Source organism: Pungitius pungitius, chromosome 1, assembly GCF_949316345.1.
Source record: "Pungitius pungitius chromosome 1, fPunPun2.1, whole genome shotgun sequence".
Taxonomy (NCBI): Eukaryota; Metazoa; Chordata; class Actinopteri; order Perciformes; family Gasterosteidae; genus Pungitius; species Pungitius pungitius.
Genome location: NC_084900.1, coordinates 13,082,182 through 13,102,214, shown reverse-complemented (window position 1 = coordinate 13,102,214; position 20,033 = coordinate 13,082,182). Strand labels below are relative to the sequence as shown.

General features: G+C 43.9%; 1 protein-coding gene across 5 annotated transcripts in view; it reads right to left on the bottom strand.

Annotated features, from left to right (window-relative positions):
• The window catches only part of plxnb3 (plexin B3), a 55,292-nt gene that overhangs the window by 33,628 nt on the left and 1,631 nt on the right, over nt 1-20,033 (bottom strand). The window contains exons 2-5 of one of the 5 annotated variants that reach the window (XM_037479767.2): nt 16,882-16,934; nt 4,073-4,498; nt 2,637-3,369; nt 1,932-2,111 (exon numbers count right to left, since the gene is read on the bottom strand). In XM_037479767.2, the coding sequence (XP_037335664.2) occupies nt 1,932-2,111; nt 2,637-3,369; nt 4,073-4,482 (1,323 nt within the window). In that variant the 5' untranslated portion in view covers nt 4,483-4,498; nt 16,882-16,934. The other 4 variants (XM_037479766.2, XM_062562098.1, XM_037479771.2 and 1 more) reach the window with 4 other exon arrangements.

Genomic DNA, 20,033 nt, shown 5'->3' with positions numbered 1-20,033 from the left:
TATCATGTGTATGTCTGTATGTTACATTTAAATGTGTATAACGCCATTGTGTGTGTGTGTCTGTCTGTATGTTACATCCATGTTTGTGTGTGTTAGCGAGGTCTAATCCTGCCTCAGAGCGTTGTGAGTTAAACAGCAAAGCTTTGATTCCCCCCGTTAATATTTAATCACACACACACACACACACCCCCGCAGACACACACACACACACACGCACACACACACACATAATGTTTCAGGGGCATCTGCTGGATCCTTGCCTATAGTGCACATGGGGGACCAATAACCAATCCACAATAAGGGTCTGAGCACCCTCCCTTGTGACATTCTCCTTCGCCCACCTCCACCCTCCCCCAAGCTAAACGCCTGTTAGTCACACACACACACACACACACACACTTAATGTACGTATTGTTTTGGTGACAAAGACCCGCCGGCTACAAGCTGCCGCTCAATATGTGCATGTCTGTGTGCGTGTCTGTGTGTGTGTGTGTGTGTGTGATACAGAGATACGCGCGCCACACAGGTGAGCACATCTCCACCAGCGGACAGATGTCACTGAGCTACCACACTCCACTGAGTAACTCACACACTGATACGTACGGATACCTGCTCACAACAAACTGAAAACTCCAGAAAATTGCACTGTAACAGCAAAAGTGAAACAAAGTGTCCTGAACCCAGGCATCAGTAAACCTAAAGGGTCCATCCCTCGTGGGGCATCTGAATATAGTGTAATAATATAGTCTCCTATTTCCATGGTAAAGGAATGCTAATGTTAATGTTAAAACGTACAATTGATTGCTTTAATATGACCCAGTTAGTGAACAAACCCACTATTATCCATCATGGATTGATTTGATCTTTAGCAATGAACCAGAAAGAATGATCAAAACGCACAACAAGGTAACTGGCCTGTCCGACATCATTTAATACTCTTAACAAGAAACATCTTGATATGTCATCTACCAGAAAGGCTTACAAATTAATAATACCTAAAAGTGACCAATTCCTTTTTGAGGATGCTATAGAAGGAAATGATTGGAGCAACTGTTTAATGGTGCAAGTGTTGAGGAAGAAAGCAACACCTTCTTATCCACAAGACAGACCACGATTGACCGTTTCCTTAGAAAAGCCAAAGTTAAAGAAAATCAAAAGAATGTACTTCCATGGGCAAATAGTAACATCTGGAATTTAATGAAAAAACATGACTGTGCGCACTCGAGTCTAAATTATTATTATTATAAAACAGGAACACTCGCTCACCCGATCACAAGGATTGTCAACAACTCTCTCAGTGTGTTCCATAAAGGATGGAAATCAGCCGTAATAACATTCATTTTTAAGTCAGTCTCTAATTATCCGCCAATCGGTATTGTTCCGGCTGTTTCCAAAAGAGCGGAGAATGTGTTGCAGAGCAACTTATTAAACATCTCAACAGCTCTCCATATCAGCTGCATTGATTACAGGGCTAATTATTCCACTGAAACAGCCAACTGCTTCCTTCTAGAGAATGTGAAGCTTAAAATGGATAAAAGGGGTGTGGTAGCAGCAGTTATTCTTGACCATTTTAAGTCGCGAGCGTTGCTGGAATTCACTTTGAAGGATGAACCTAGTGTGTCATGGTGGGTTTCATCATCTACTCTAAGATCTAACTTGGGAGTACCCCAGGGTTCCTCTCTGGGACCTTTATTATTCAGTTTATACATAAATCATTTGCGGGGTGTCTGCGATGGGTGTGATATCCCTAACCCAACCCTAAGACACACCTCTTCAGACTATACCTCGACTAAAAACACTAACATACTGTAGCACTTAAATTGAACAAAACAAACACAAATTTCTGTAAATACAAAGCCACAGTAAGCCGCTGGTTAGCTTAGCTTAGCATAGCTTAGCATAAAGAAGAGAGAAGTGTTCACTCTCTTCACCTTTTGCAGTCGCCCCTCTACGTCTCCCAGGAAGGCGATGGTATGTCCAGCCTCTGTTGCCGTGGTGATGGCAGTCAGCTGGGTGGCGGAGGTCACAATGGGCGTGGCCTGGAGTGGCACGGTGCTGGCGATGGGGTTTGGGGTGTGCTCCCCCCCACAGGGGTATTCTGACAGAGAGTCCTGGTACGAGAGAGATGCTTTTTAAAAACATGACTTCAGGGACATTAGTGAGTATTATTGTTATCATTTTTCTCATGAAAAACATTTTAAAAAATTGCCAATAAGATGACTGAATGTGTTTGAAGTCATAAATGTGTGATGTCACTGCGTCACATCGTATGATGGATGTTTGTATTCTGATCAATTATAGATGAAAAGACATTTGATCTCTTCCAATTACATGTCTGATCATATTTCAGCCTCATTCTTTCAGCTGCAACCGCATATGTGTGTGTTACTGCGTGTGCGTGTGTGTATTAGTGTGTGTGAGATTAGAGGGACAGCTGTGCGATGTTAAATCCAGCTGCTGAAGACAACCCCTCTAATCCACACACACAGACACAGTATTAAGGTCAGTGAGATATGGCCAACCAGCTGTAAATCCTTCCACCAGTAAAGAGATCGATGGATGTGATCTGATGATTGATGATGTCATTCTAAAGAAGGTTCTGATGTCATTACATCCTGGGCATGTTGTGTTTGTACCTTGGGTAATTTCAGACACTTTGATGACACAGCGTATTCGATGTAGGCCTCTTCCTGTCCGCTACTTCCTCTTCCCCCCTCTGTGTAGCACACTTCCTGAGCTCGCCGCAGCATGGCGTCGAGCTCCGCCATCCCATAAGCGCACAGCGCAGAGCGTCCGGTTGCTACAGGTGTGGAAGCTTGTCCGGCAGCCATTACGATGAAGAGGGCGGTGTTTCCTGAGTGGTTCCCTAGCCACGCCCCCTGAGCTAGGTTGTACCCTCCGTGGCACAGCAGCGGCACCTCCACGTAGGAGTAGAAGCTTCGGTCAGAGGCACAGAGCCGCGAGGCGTAGGTCCGGTACTCTTTCTTGTGCCACATGTCCCGCCGGGAGAACAGGAAGTAGACGTGATTGCCATGGGCAACGGCCTTGACAAAGTGATTGTTGTACTCAGAGTAGCTTCCCACCACCAGTTTGCCCAGGTCCTCCTCCTGAGAGAAGGCCCGACGAGGCGGGAGCACCGGGGACAAACGCCGCGTCGTGATTGGAGGGATGTCGCCGGGACCTTTACTAGTGTAGCCTCGACCAACCAGCATCAAGCGCAGTATGCCACCAGCCCCACCTCCCGCCTGTTTGTTTTCCGTGTTTATCACCACGGCAACAGTGGAGACGCGAGGGTCGTTGGCAGCAACGTACTGAGTGTCGACTGGGTTGGTGGTCTGATAGATGAGCTGAGAGATGTTGGACAGACTCCTAGAGAGCAAAGAAGAAGAGGTCACGGGTCATTTCAACTCTCTTTATGAATTTACTATACGTTAGTGTAGTAAAATCACACAGGTACTAACATCTGGACAGTGTTACCGGACACACAGGTACTAACATCTGGACAGTGTTACCGGACACACAGGTACTAACATCTGGACAGTGTTACCGGACACACAGGTACTAACATCTGGACAGTGCTACAGGGCACACAGGTACTAACATCTGGACAGTGCTACAGGGCACACAGGTGCTAACATCTGGACAGTGCTACAGGGCACACAGGTACTAACATCTGGACAGTGCTACAGGGCAAACAGGTACTAATATCTGGACAGTGCTACAGGGCACACAGGTGCTAACATCTGGACAGTGCTACAGGGCATACAGGTAGTAACATCTGGACAGTGCTACAGGGCACACAGGTGCTAACATCTGGACAGTGCTACAGGGCACACAGGTGCTAACATCTGGACAGTGCTACAGGGCACACAGGTACTAACATCTGGACAGTGCTACAGGGCACACAGGTACTAACATCTGGACAGTGCTACAGGGCAAACAGGTACTAATATCTGGACAGTGTTACAGGGCACACAGGTGCTAACATCTGGACAGTGCTACAGGGCATACAGGTACTAACATCTGGACAGTGCTACAGGGCACACAGGTACTAACAGAGTCAGTGAGTTACCTTTTATCACAGATTCCTTGAAAGAGCGAACCACAGACGATCAGGCCGCCTGGACCGTCCTCCTGCCCCGCCTCCACCAGCAGCAGTTTATTGTGGTTGTGAGTGGGCTGCGCTGAGGGGCAATCCTGTGGGACGATCGGAGGGAGGCAGTCTGGCGAGTCCAGGTAAGGGCCGGTCCGTACGTGTGACATCATCTCAAGGTCAGAGGTCAGCTGGTACAGGTGGTCGACCCCACCAACATAGAGATGCCCCACCTTCGGGTCCAGCACCAGGTGAGAGAGAGGGGCGCCATGCTCCTCCACCCACCGCACCAAGGGGTCAGAGGTCACGATGAAATCAACAGAGTGGGATGGATGGGAGAGGAGAAGCACAAGGAGGAGGAATGATGTGGGAAGAGAGGAGGCCAACATGGCAGCCCCTCTTTACCTGTAAAAGGTGAGATAGACAGAGGGAGAGATTTACATGCACACATACATTCAATTAATTTCCTTTTGTATAGCCCAAAAACGCAAATTACCAAATATCCTCAGAGGGCTTTACAGTCTGTACACATGCAACATCCTCTGTCCCTCAGCAAAGGAAAAACTCCCCAAAAATTGAAAACCCTTCCATGGTGGAAAAAATGGCAGAAAGCTTACATACATATATATACATACATACATAATGACAAAACGCATCTGTCAGGAAGACCCTGAGCAGGTGAAACAGATCTGGTCTCTGCAGTCGCTCTGCTCCGCTTTGAAGTTATTAAAATATTTTGCTGCTCCACTCTTTTCCTCTGATGGTCGAACTGTGATTGCCTGTAGCACCGTTACCATGGCAACACACCCGTATCCACGGCAACGCAGTGAAAGGAATCTCATATCGAAAATCTCATACATCCCATACATCTTATAAATCATATATCTCTTTTATCTCATACATGCAATATATATATATGAGACACCTCTTATCTGATTCATCCCACATACATCATATATCTCATATCACAAATCTCTCATACAACTTATCACTCATATCTCTCATATCAGAGAAATATCTCACATATCCAATACATCTCAAATATGTAATGTATTGAGATATATGAGATGTACGACATATAGAATTAAAGATAATATGTATTGGACTTTAAAGAAAAGAGGTTACTCTGTAAACCCTGCTCTAAAAGCTCTATGTGGTCAGCAATGCATCACAGAGCAATGATCATAGATATATTCCTTTATTGAATACATATATTATCTCATATTTCTTTATTGAATATATCCATTAATTAATCAGGGTGTTGGGATGATGTCGTTTGTTGGGTAACACTTGAAAATGAAACGCTATTCATCTCTCTCTCTCCTGCTCCCTCGACCATCCCTCCCTCCTGCTGCGTGCTGCTTCAGAACTCTCTGTCTAACTTGCCCCAGTGCATGCTGGGAAGCAGCCAGAGAGGCCTCAGGACACACACACAAAGTCAGTGTGTCTGCATGGTAATAACTTTCTCCTTCAGCCCGATGGAGAGCGAGAGGTTCATCTGTAATTCAAATTCAGGCAGACGGAGAAGCTGTAGGTTGTCATAAAGTAAAACGAGTTTAAAGTTGTAAGAAACAAGGACAGAAGGACGAGTGTGTGTGTGGGGGGGGGGGGGGGGGTGAGGGGGGGCTAGAGAGAGCCAGAGGGGATGAAGTGCTAAATTCAAGATTGATGGAAAAGACTGAAAAAAATGTTTGATGCTGAATTCTGTCCGTCTGTCTCTCTCTGTCTGAATGTCCTTCTGTCTCTGTCTGTCTGTCTTTCTCTCTCACTGTCTGCATGTCTGTCTCTCTCTGTCTATCTGTCTTTCTGTCTCTGTCAGTCTGTCTTTCTGTCTCTCTCTTTCACTCTCCCTCCTTCTGTGTGTCCGTCCCCTCGATCAGTCTGCCTAAATGCTCAATCTTAGGTTGCTTAATAGTAAGCCAGGTTCTTAAACTCTTTGGTGGGTTACGAGACTCGGCCCGTTTTAGAGGAACCGTGCTTCTCTATATTTGATTTGGTCCAGACAGACTCAACTCTTTGGACACGGTGGGGCAGACGGACCACGTTGACCAGCTAGATTTTAGTCTGCTGCCCACCTACTCCATAATAACCTTTCCAAACAGAGCCCAACCCAGTTGACCTCTTGCACGCGGCTTCATCTGGGCCACCAGGAGCACAAGAACACCAAGATCTGGAAGATCAGCAGCCCTGAGTAGTTCCCTCAGAGTACCCTCTGAATCCTAATCACCAGTTCACCCAGAGTGTAGAAGATCACTGGTCTCCTGACCTATACGAAGCTCTTCTTGAGAGGGTGTCTACAGTCATATCTAGATGATAAGAGGTTTGCCGTATAATTTAACACCAGCGTATGGAAATGTCCCCAGTAGAACCATTTATTGTCACCTGGGTGATCTGTACATCCTGAATGGACCTTACAGACCCTTTGAGCCTCATGTTCTCAGGAGCCAGCTCAGTCATTTCGTGATCTGAGACAACCTCCAGGACTAGAGGAGTCCCATCTAAGAGAGGGATCTGAAGACCATAGAAAAATCCTCGAGACTGTTAAAAACTCCTCCAGGACAATAGAAACATCATCAAGACTGTTGGAACCTCCTCCAGGACCATAGAAACCTCACCCAGACCACGGTTGCCCAATAGTTCAATCACCAAGGCAGTGCCGGTATGTCACCTGCCATTTGAAAATCAGGTCAGGTCAATACGCAACGTGCGACCGTGGGTCGCAGAAAACTTGGTAGTGCTAATTAGCGACCTTTTCTTAGTAACATTTCATTGAGTTCAAAAGCAACCCTGGCCGACTCCAATCAGTGCAAGGCATCGAGTAAGATAATGACCAGGAACGTGTGGAATGGTTACAATACTTTCGTTTCGCCTCAATTTTTATAGCGGTTTGGTTGTTTTACGGTTCCGTCGCTTCTCACAGATGAGAGGCTCCTTTTTTATATCGATTTGCTTTGCGCTCACAGTAGCCAGCACTGATGTTCGGTTTGGTTACCGCTAATACTTGTTCGCCCGACTACTACCCCCCTAGGACTGGTCGCTGAAAAAGTGTGGGCACCCATGCTCTAGACCCCAGGGACCTCCTCCAGGACCCCTGTAATGTCCTCTTCACCCCTGGGTTCTTTAAGAGACGCTGTGTCTAGGATCCATTGCCAATGAGACGAGATAAACCAACGCTACAGAAGAAGAAAAATGCGTTATCAGGAGGCTTTGTGATGAACATTCAGCATTTTTACTTCGTTAAATGAAGCAGTTTGTGCCCCCCCTGCCTCCCCCCCCAGCTCCGCTCCCTCTCCCCCATTTCCTCTCTCTATGTAAATGAACAAGCTGCTTTCAACACGTCGAGGTGATGATTATAGGCTGCCTCACCTACAGGCTCACACACTCACACAGACACACACACACACACTTCCACCCCCATATTATCTCTGTGGTTTGCTGCTGACTCTTCAAAGACACCAACACACACACTTACAGCTGTGTGTGTGTGTATGCGTGTGCGCATGGCTGTGTGCGTGTATATGTGTGTATCTTCTCTTTGTTCATTCTTCCTGCTCATTCTCGGGGACCCTCCCTTACTGTGTCCTACTTTCTCTCAAAGCGTTTAAAAGAATTGACCGTCACAGAGCATATGTGGGCGTGGTCAGAGCTCATCATCGACCTTTCTGATTGGTCGTTTGGTTGATAAAGTCAATAAAATAAAACAACCTTCATGAGGTATCATGACACAATATAAGGTAATATGAGATAAGACAATATGATGTAACATGAGATTAAGAGACAACATGAGGTAACATGACATGATAAGACAATATGAGGTAACAAGATGATAAGACAATATCGCGTAACATGAGATCATGAGACAATATCACGTAACATGAGATCATGAGACAATATCACGTAACATGAGATCATGAGACAATATGATGTAACATGAGATCATGAGACAATATCACGTAACATGAGATCATGAGACAATATCACGTAAAATGAGATCATGAGACAATATCACGTAACATGAGATCATGAGACAATATCACGTAACATGAGATCATGAGACAATATCACGTAACATGAGATCATGAGACAATATCACGTAAAATGAGATCATGAGACAATATCACGTAAAATGAGATCATGAGACAATATCACGTAACATGAGATCATGAGACAATATCACGTAACATGAGATCATGAGACAATATCACGTAACATGAGATCATGAAACAATACATATATGCTGATAATCTATTAAATGTATGCAGTAATACAAGCAGTACTATCTATTACAAGTACTCAGTACTGTATTTAGTGCTGCTTGTGTTACTATCTATTAGAAGTACTCAGTACCTCCATGTGATTTAGTTGTTTGTCTCTGTTTTGTTTTTGGTTGCTTTTCCTTCTTTGTCTCTTTTCTGCTCACACACATGCACACACACAAAAATACACACATCTGCACTGAAAGACACACTCCCCTGGTGAGCTGATGAATATGTTTCCGTGCTCTGAGAGACGTAGGGAGGGAAGAAGGGAAGTGACAACAGTAACACACACACTTTAAGTCCCGCTGTGGGGTGTGTGTGTGTGTGTGTCAAAGTCATTAAATAGAATTGTTCCATAAAGAGCATATTTCAGTGTGTGTGAGTCACAGAGCTGACTGCACACATCTATACCATCATCACCTTCATCATCATCATCGCCTTCATCTGTCTGACTCTGGATCCGGACTCTGCATGATTCTGGATCAGGACTCTCTGTGTGACACTGGGTCATTGTGATCCGGTCTGAAAGGAGCTGATTCTCAGTTTCTATTCCTGCCTCTGTGCCTCTAATCTGGATTAAACCTGTTTGTTCCAACGCGTAAACACAGACGTGTTTGACAGGCAGATCAGAATAGGAAGAATTACAGAATCTCAGTTTAATCCTGGACAGAAGAGGAGGATCATAAGAGAATAACAGCAGATCCCAAATCAGATTAGGAGACGGGCTCAGATCTCACTGCTGGAGGGGAACATCAACAGAGGCTTTGAAGTATCAAAGGAGACAGAGAGAAGGTCCCATCTCCTCATGGAGAACCAGGTCCATCAGAACCATTTTTAGAATACATTTTAGAAAAACTATTTCACAAGTCAAGTGAAGGTTACTTTTATTCGTACCTGTAGGTAGACCTGATCTGCAACAGAGAGAGAGGCATCCATCTCAACAGACATTACAAACAACACAGACAACAACACGAACATGATAAAAGTACTCAAGAATACAAATCAATCAATAAATGCAATAAATAAGTACACAAATGTTGCATCGGTGCACTGTTGCTGGGATTTGATAAGACATAAAAGCGCAATAAAATAAGGTGATCATGGTTTTGTCAATGTGGAAATATGACAGTTTGGTGCCCGTTTTTGCACACGAATACACAGTTTGCTTCAAAATTCAGTTTTGTGTCAACTATTGTCCCAAGATGTTTGTATGATTGTACACATTCCACTGTTTTACCCTTAATGCACTTCTAAAACCAATGATCATATATTTGGTTTCAGAGACGTTTAATTGAAGGTGGCTGGTCTCGTTGTCCTGGAGCCAACTAATAATGACAGAGTCATCTGCGTATTTTAAGATGCTTCTATTGTCATACCTGCTCTGGCGCATATTGGATGAATAATATGGGTGAGCGCACACATCCTTGTGGGGAGCCAGTGGAAGCGCAAACTTGGTCAAGCAAAATTCCATTTTCTTTTACGCCTTGTGTCCAATTAGTTACAAAGTCAAGATTCCAGCCCACAAGATTGTGACTTTAGTCAAATTGTTCTAAAAGCCCACTGGTTAAATATATGGGGTTGAATTATGTTAAAAGCAGAAGAGAAATCAACAAATACAAGTTTAAAATAAGATGCATTTCGCTCCAAGTGTTTAAAAAGTAAATTACACAATGTGACGTTGGCATATTCTAGTCTTCTGTGTGGCCTAGAGGCAAACTGTATGGGATCAAGTGCTTACTAGGTTTTACTTCAAATTTCTGACCTTTTTTTTCAAAAGGTTTTATTAAAATTGATGTGAGAGCCACCAATCATTTACAATTTTGGCGTCAGGATTTGTGAACAGGGACTACCAAACCATCCTTCCAGACCTCAGCTGCATGTTGGTGATATACAGGGATAAATTATTTTACACAAGTAAACGACTACAGATGTTGTCACTCTGATTTAAAAAAGGCCATTCCATATCCTTCTGGTCCATGTCAAAGGCATTTCAGTTTGTAATTCTGTTCCTGAATCTTACTAAAATCAAAAGTATCAAAATAAATATAAAAATTAAAGAGCATTAGCACACCAAGGGCCTCCATTCAGTTCCCTTCCAGCAGGTGTTGAACTCCTGCTGCTTTACACTTATTGGATCAGGACCATTTCAAACCGTTAGTCTGCACTCTGCAGCATCACAGCACAAGTACACAACGCTTTGCTAGCGCACTAGTCAATGCACACATTTCAACCACTGATGCACAAATCACACATCAGGTTTGTAAACCCGGCAAGTATCACAGCGAGCACTGATGGCGCTACCCTTGCAACCACCTTCTTCTCTAGTTCAGCTTTATCTTTCTGTTTTGCTTTTTGATTTGTTTTTAGGCTCACCTTTAACTTGTTTACAAGGAATGACCATGTCCCTGCAAAAGATAGCATATGAGCATGTTACATCAACCAGTTCATCCAAATCATCACCACAGGACTGGTAAAGCATGCTCTAGTCAGCGCTGCCATGACGTTCCTGCAGGCAGAGCATAGATTCTGCTGTCCAGTCATGATTCTACCGGCAAGGTTCTACCGGCAAGGTTCTACCGCCAAGGTTCTAATGCCAATGTTCTACTGCCAATGTTCTACTGCCAAGGTTCTACCGCCAATGTTCTACCGCCAATGTTCTACTGCCAAGGTTCTACCGCCAATGTTCTACTGCCAAGGTTCTACCGCCAATGTTCTACTGACAAGTTTCTACTGCCAATGTTCTACTGACAATGTTCTACTGACAAGGTTCTACTGACAATGTTCTACTGACAAGGTTCTACTGCCAATGTTCTACTGCCAATGTTCTACTGCCAAGGTTCTACCGCCAATGTTCTACTGACAAGTTTCTACTGCCAATGTTCTACTGCCAATGTTCTACTGCCAAGTTTCTACTGCCAATGTTCTACTGCCAATGTTCTACTGACAAGGTTCTACTGACAATGTTCTACTGACAATGTTCTACTGCCAATGTTCTACTGACAAGTTTCTACTGCCAATGTTCTACTGCCAATGTTCTACTGACAAGGTTCTACTGACAATGTTCTACTGTCAAGCTTCTACCGCCAAGGTTTTTCTGTAAAGGTTCTACTATAGTCTACTGTCAAAGTAATCTAATGTAGTTTCTATTGTATGTTTTGCTGGTGTACATTTACCAGCGAAATAATGTCTACAACTAACGGTCGTGCAAAATCTAACCTGTTACTTTGAATGCGCAGTGATACGGAACGCTCGGGTCAATGTGAACAGGAACCGTACATTATCGCTGAACAATGCACACCCTGTGACTCACTCTCAACCAATCAGAACGCTGGATTTCATCTACCCGTATTATAATAGCATCTAAACCAACCCTCAGAAAACTGAATACTGATCACTGACAACATTACGTATTAAAAAATCTCTCTAACAAACACACACAGTATGGGAAATAAATGGTTTAATTTAATATGTAGAAAACAATGTAATAATTAAAAAATGTAATTAGAGCGTAGGGACCGTACAGAGAAACAGGAAAGAGTTGCATCCATCAGGAGGAACTATTGACACGGATTGTTTTAGGGCGTGACTCCAGCTCATTACGCAGAAACAACATACAAAGTAAATGAACGCCTCCTGTCATTTTTGCTTCATCTGTCTAACAGGTACGTGCTCATGAAAACGGCCCATGCTAACTATCGGTTAAGACTTCTACATTTTTCAGGTGTTTTAGACTTGGTTTTAAAGGTTTAAATACAGAGTGTGTAAATCTGTAACCGACTTTCGATACAAGATTAGCCTTAGCAGGCAAGCTAGCGGCTATTCCGCTGTAAAGCGGGGGCCCTGAGTGGTGTCTTGCAGGAATAGCGCCAATACTATTTTCTTTTACACGTAACATTGCTGTTACTAACGACCAGTTGTATTATGTTTCGGGTAGAACAGGAACATGGTTAGTTTAGTTTAGACCCGTTTAAAGTTGTAATTAGAATTATAATCAATGTCATTTTCAGACAGTTGAGAGTTGACTTTGTTTTATGTGAATTAAAGGCAGAAACAACATACATGTGTAAATGAACGCCTCGTGTCATTTTTGTTGCTATGGTACCATTCATGGGACCCGTAACAATAGCATCGAAACCAACCAGCAGATGGTGTAAATTATTTTGATCAGCAGGAGATCACATGACAGGTTATAATCTCACACAACACTGCTGTAACACCACTCTGGGCGCGATGTGGTGCATGGAGTCGAGAGGGTGCGCCGGGAACCGCAAGGGTGGCAGTTCCAACCCTGTCTGCTCCATGTGTCCCTGAGCAAGACACCCAGCCCCTACCTGCTCCCTGGGCAAATGTCAACCATGGGATAAAACTGCAATGTAATTCGCTTTGGATAAAAGCCTCAGCTAAAGGACGTGTAATGTAACTTACAGTCCTAACACAACTCACTGGTTCATACAAACTGCCTTTGATGGATCAACTTCTAAATATTCTATAACAAACTATGCGTATAAGTCTATTAAAGGGTTTTAGTGGTTGAACATATATAACCTAAAGCTATTATACTGATATTTAACACAAAGTTAATGTTTCTTTTTCATCTAATTAAGACAATTACTATGTTTAAATGTCTTTACTGTAAAATACAGAATAAAGACTTTAGGACAAAAATTCCCTTCAGCAAATAAAAGGTGAAACTGTCCTTTGTTGTAAATGCTTTGGATGAAAAGAAATCAAAAGCAGGAATTGAATTCAGAAAAATGTCTTTTTTGACACGGATGACATCACTGATATTATCTCAGAAGTTATTGTTGTGACTTATTGTTGCGACTAGAACATTGAAGATCCAGAGGAATTGATGAACACGAGGAACACGTGAGTGGGAACTTCTTCACAACCTGATTACTGCTCCTCTAATTATATCACAGCCCAATTAACAAGAGTCAGCTGTCAATCAAATTCTGATCACCAAGTGCGAGTGGGCGAGAAAGAGAGAGACACTTACTTCATTCAGGAAACAGTCCGCCTTTCTTTCATTCCCAAAAAATGACGGAAAGAACTAAAAGAACGTGTTCACCGGGCACGGGAGAGAGAAAGAGAGAGAGCCGAGTGGGCAGCCGGCTGGATGTAATCCCATTATTGTGAACGACACATTGTTCTGTCAGAAAGAGGTCGAGAGACACCGAGACTCAGAGAGAGAGAGAGAGAGGAAGAGAAAGAGAGAGGGACAGAGAAGGCGAGAGACATTCAGACCCAGAAAGAGGGCGGGAGCTATTCATTCCCAACGGGAATAGAGGGGGCGGGGCTTAGCTTCACACAGAGATGTGGTTGGGGCCAGAGTCATTAATATTTAATCACTGGATCGAGGCGTGAAGTTAGAGTAAGAGGGGTAGTTAATCTGTATTTTATGGTTTCATCTACAGGAGACCACACCCCTCTAACTACCCCACCCTCCCCCCTTCTGTCTATGTCTATAAAACACTGTTTCAGAATCCAGCTGAAACGAGTAAAAGTACACACTGAACAAAACAACATAACAATGTGATAGAGTTTCATTCAGAGTAGGATCAACCAGATGAGTTTATACACCAGAACACACCTAACTGGTCCTGGTTCTTTACCGCAAAAAGATACCAAAACAAACACGGACTGCAACTACCACATGTTCTTGTACGTAAACAAAGATGGACATCAACTACAGGGGCCCCGTTCCTCGTGGTTCGATTAAGTCGATCAAATGTCTTATTAGCCTCCTTAAAATATCCCAATGATTAAAATAAGCCTAACTCAGTTACTGATCCGCTCTCAAACAATCCCATTAATTCAAACCAGACTTCAGGATAATACTCTCTGTGTAACGGTCTGTGAGATGGTCCGAGATGGTCTGTGAAATGGTCTGTGGGACGGTCTATGGGACGGTCTGTGAGATGGTCTGTTGGACGGTCTGTGGGACAGTCTATGGGACGGTCTGTGAGATGGTCTGTGGGACAGTCTGTGGGACAGTCTGTGGGACGGTCTGTGAAATGGTCTGTGGGACGGTCTATGGGACGGTCTGTGAGATGGTCTGTTGGACGGTCTGTGGGACAGTCTATGGGACGGTCTGTGAGATGGTCTGTGGGACAGTCTGTGGGACAGTCTGTGGGACGGTCTGTGAGATGGTCTGTGGGACGGTGATTTTTCCAAACGTGCTTCATGGATCCAAAATGCCTGACTTATGTAATCTTATCTTGAAAATGATCTGGCTAACTCAGTTAACCAGGTACGGGTCCTTGGTGTGCATGTACCAAAACAAACGTCAGCAATCCCGTGTTCTTGTACGTAAAAGAACATGGACGCTACGCAGCTTGCTCGTGAGCAGTAACACTTCAAATTGTCTGGTTACATCACAGATGGGGACGTCCCACAGCTTATTCGTCTCTTTGGATCTCCTTCATCAGCTGCTTCTGTGGGTGGTTCAATAAACCACACTATACTATACTTATAGGTTTATATACGTCAACGTCCAACTTCCTGTTGCTTCTGTGTCGTCTGATTGGACAGAATTCTAAACTGTTTACGTCGTCATAGTAACCACGTGTGTGTGTGTTTTATGAGCCTCATCTTATCTGTGACAACACACTGCGGGTAAAACATGTGTGTGTGGCCTCATGTGACAACACATCCATGCATTTATTCATTCATGTGTGTGTGTGTTTAATATTGCATGAGGCTCCTGTTGGGAGATGGACAAACACTTCCAGCTGAGCTCCAACACACACACACACACAAGAACACGCACGCACATCAATCAAACACACAAAGAGAAAACACACACAGCCTGAGGTCTGACAGATTTGGTGTGTGTGTGTGTGGGGGGGGGGGGGGTTGTGTGAGTACAGCAGGTGCATCATTGTCTAAGTGATTTTAGATTCCTTCCGTTTGTCTGACTTTATGACAAAAAAAAATCATCCAACATCTATAACTGTGATCATATAACAAGTATATATAGTTAATGTAGACAGTGTAGCCAATATTTTTACTAACCATAACTAAACTATAATTTTAGTTTATTTAACATAATGTTACTATATATATATATAATATATATGAAACTAAATAATACCCCATGATATAAAAAGCAATAAAATGAAACGTTCTGGGTGTGGTGAGTGTTGTGTGTCTGTGTGTGTGTGTCTGTTTATCATCAGGTATGTGAGGCTTTTCAGCAGAAACAAAAGATGAAGGACGAGTGAAGAGGCCTTAAAGGGGGAGAAGGGGGAGGGGGGTGATGTTTAGAGAGCGTGAAAAGCAGCTTGAGGAGAAACCAACCAACCAGGCGCAGTAATGAAAGGGGGCGGGGAGGTGCCGGGGGGGTGAAAGGTGACTCACAGTAATTGGGAGGAAACGTATGACATGGAAAGACTTTATTTTACTATAAATATTCATAAATCATGTTTATCTTTGTGGTGTTTACGTAGAAACCAAATATGTGATAGCAACAACTGAATGAATCAATCAATATTTAATACCAATCATTTCACTATAGATCCATCTGGATTCAGTCATATTAGTTCATTACTGTCTAGTTCTGTTTGGGTCACATGACTCACAGGCTTACATCTGACTGGACAGAAACAGTCCTGAGCCCCGTACCAGGAAGTAGGGTTTATGATTCCATTTCTCACTGGAGACATCACTATGGTAACTGATGCCACACCATAATATTAGTAGAATCACTTTTATTTCACTGCCAAATTAAAACATTTCTAAATTTGTTTCAACACATCTCAACACATTTGTTTCAGTTTATTCCTTTTTCCACAGAGAATAAAAAAACCTGTGTCATCGCTCTAGAAATCTAAAAGCACCTTTCATATACTAGGGCTGTAAATTATTAATAATTAATCTAAAATTTTAAATGCAATCAAAAACTAAATCGTATAAATTAACGAGGAATCACTTTAGGAAGCATGTGTTTTATAATTGTTTGTTAAACACAAACTCCACACGTGTGATCATCTTGGAGGTGGAACGTGTTGACTCCTTCTGCTGTCCTCGTCCACTCAGCGTTAACCTTGACAGCCATAATATATATATATAAGAATCTGAAAATCTGTGAAATTTTTGTGCTCAAGATCAATGTGACACCAGAAGCCTGAACCGTGACTTCCTGTTGCCTTTCTATCAACTGGAACCAGTCAGCCCATCTGGCACCAACAACCACGTTAAAGTCACTTAAATCCCATTTTTTTACCGTTCTGATGCTCGCTTTGACCTTCAGCAAGTTGTCTTCACCACGTCGACATGCCTAAAGGCAGCGAGTTGCTGCCCTGTGATTGGCAGATGAGCAATTTGTGTTAACAAGCAAGTGGCCAATGAGTGTATATGTATATAGACACTTATATACATATATAGCTCTATATATATATATATATATATATATATATATATATATATATATATATATATATATCTGTGTGTGTGAGTCACTGCATACGTCATTGTCTGTGTGGTTGCTATGGTAACCAGCCAGAATACATGAGAAATTGTACCGACCTGTGTTGAAACTGAGACTTGAAGAAGAACCTTCTTCATCAGGAGGGCATTTCCTGTAGGAACACAAAGACTGATGCAACAGTACAGTAGAGTCTACTGCAGAAGGCCCAACCTCATACCTCAGCCTCATTTATATTTATGCACATCTAGAAGTTTTACTTTGTTGACTGAATGCAGTAGTATTTCTTCAGTTGTTTTATTGTTCCCATATTGATCTGATCTGAGATCAGCTGATGGACTTGCAGAGAAGAATGCCTAAGGGCAATTCAACCCCCCAGGACTCAGAGAGGGAGCTATGTTCTCTTAATATCACAAGTACATACAGATCCCGTATTCCTAGATGGGTAGACTCTCTGCTGTCCTCCAGTAACTAGTGGAGAGGAGCAGTCAAGGGAGAGGACTAGTAACCAGTGAAGTTGGAGGACTAGTATCCAGTGAATGGAGAGGACCAGTAACCAGTGAAGTGGGAGGACTAGTATCCAGTGAATGTAGAGGACCAGTAACCAGTGAAGGGGGAGGACTAGTAACCAGTGAAGGGGGGAGTACCGGTAACCAGTGAAAGGGAGTACTACTAACCAGTGAATGGAGAGGACCAGTACCCAGTGAAGGGGGAGGACTAGTGACCAGTGAGGTGGGAGGACCAGTAACCAGTGAAGGGGGGAGTACCAGTAACCAGTGAAAGGGAGGACTACTAACCAGTGAATGGAGAGGACCAGTACCCAGTGAAGGGGGAGGACTAGTACCCAGTGAAGTGGGAGGACCAGTAACCAGTGAAGGGAGGAGTACCAGTAACCAGTGAAAGGGAGGACTACTAACCAGTGAATGGAGAGGACCAGTACCCAGTGAAGGGGGAGGACTAGTAACCAGTAAATGGAGAGGACCAGTACCCAGTGAAGGGGGAGGACCAGTAAGCAGTAAATGGAGAGGACCAGTACTCAGTGAAGGGGGAGGACTAGTAACCAGTGAAGGGGGAGGACTAGTAACCAGTGAAGGGGGAGGACTAGTGACCAGTGAAGGGGGAGGACTAGTACCCAGTGAGGTGGGAGGACCAGTAACCAGTGAAGGGGGGAGTACCAGTAACCAGTGAAAGGGAGGACCAGTACCCAGTGAATGGAGAGGACCAGTACCCAGTGAAGGGGGAGGATCAGTACTCAGTGAAGGGGGAGGACCAGTAACCAGTGAAGGGGGAGGACTGGTAACCAGTAAATGGAGAGGACTAGTAACCAGTGAAGGGGGAGACATAAGATCAGCTCATAGTTGTGTCTTAGTTACAGTGAGACAAAAACACCCAGTTGTGGAGCAGCGTGCTTCGACTCCACAGGGAGCAATCGAGAGAAACCAGCTTCTTTATGGATTATTAATATCACCTCCAGCTACACACACAGTTGGTGTGTGTGTGAACTGACACACACAGGGGAGGGGGGAGCCGTGTATTGCTGGGGGATGGGCGGGGGGGGCGCAGCAGTTGGTGTGATCAAGGACGCTTCATTCACTCCAGAGTGTGTGTGTGTGTGTGTGTGTGTGTGTGTGTGTGTTTGTATTAACTGTAACGAGGCCACACCCTAATCTGGGATCACCAAAAGACCCTCCTCCCCCTTTCTTATCTTTGTGAGTTTCTTGTTTTGTCCCCCCTGTAAGTTTGGGTTCAAGGCATCTCAGCAACAACAAGCGTCAAAGCGATAAAACGGTGAAAGGCAAAGTGAGCCTGGTTCCTCCTTTATACAATCCAATTATTAATTATAACATCTAATGATACATAAGACAGACCACTTTATTTTCAATACTGAGAAGCAAGGAGCATCAGATCGGAGAAGACTCCACTGATGCTGCGTTCACACCAAAAGCGAAGAAAGTTATTTTCCTGTGAGTAGAATCCACATAAAGTCACTGCACGCACGCGTTTGGGTGCAAATGAGGCGAAAAAGCAAAAGGAGCTCATCATCATCGCCGTCCTGCTGCCACAGCGTGGAGACACTTTATGAAGCTGTCCCTCACCAGAGACACTCAGGCAGCTGAGACTGTTTGATGGTGGCACCGAGCGACACAACAGGTCATCAGACCGCCTGCTGGTCAGCCTGAAGTCATCCACACGCACTTCCTGGAGTCGGTGAAATTCAAGCTGTGTGCGGCGACGGATGAGGTCATGAACCCAAACACAACACCGTTTGTGTAATTCACACAACAAATAAAGAGCACAAATAGTGGTTATTTATTTCCATGGTGGACAAATGAAGCGAAATAACTACAACTACTGGCGCGAGTAGGCAAGCCCAAATCTCAATGTATTTTAGAACACTAAAATTATAATGTCACTCAGTGTCTTCATCAGTGATTGGTTTACTGCTTCTTAGACCCGCCTCTTTGTGACCCGGCCCGAGCCCAGCGGAGGCAAGCACAGAGGACGTGTTTCAAAAACGCAAAAAGACCTCATTTGGAAAATGAACTTCTAATATAATCTTCTTTTTCTTGTGGCTCAAGGTGGGGCTCCATTGCCCCACTGATGACCTGCATGTGACTGTGTATAGAAAGAGGTCAATGGTGGTGCATGGAGTAGCGTGGTGCGCTGGGGACCGCAGGGTAGGCAGATGGAATCCTGGCTGACCCTTAACCGACTGACCCCTAGCCGACACCATGTGCCAAAGTGTCCCTGAGCAAGACACCTGATCCCTAATTACTCACCAGGCAAAATGTAATGCATGGGTTAAAATACAATGGAATGTGTGCATGTGAGCGTGCATGTGAGAGCATGTTAGTGCGTGTGGTCCTGTATGTGTGCATGTGATCCTTCATGTTCGTGAGTTACAGTAGACGCCGTGGTGCAGAAGTAACTCAGGAGCTTCATGGTTTCAGGTGTCACTGGTTTGAATCCCACATTGGGACCTTTGTTAAAAGTCAGCTGCATCGCTGCTCATTTCCTTCACACTTTCATCTCAGGAAATGTGAATCTATTTAATACAATGACGATGTCGTATCATTTTAAATGGAGTGTCAAAGTACAAAAACTACACCAACAATACTTCAAGCGTCTGGGAGTACAAAAACTGGTGTACAACAGAAGACCAATCATATAATAATATAATGGGAAACCAGTGAACCAACATACCTGGAAACCCCAAAGAACCAACAAACCCAAGAACCCCAAAGACTCAACA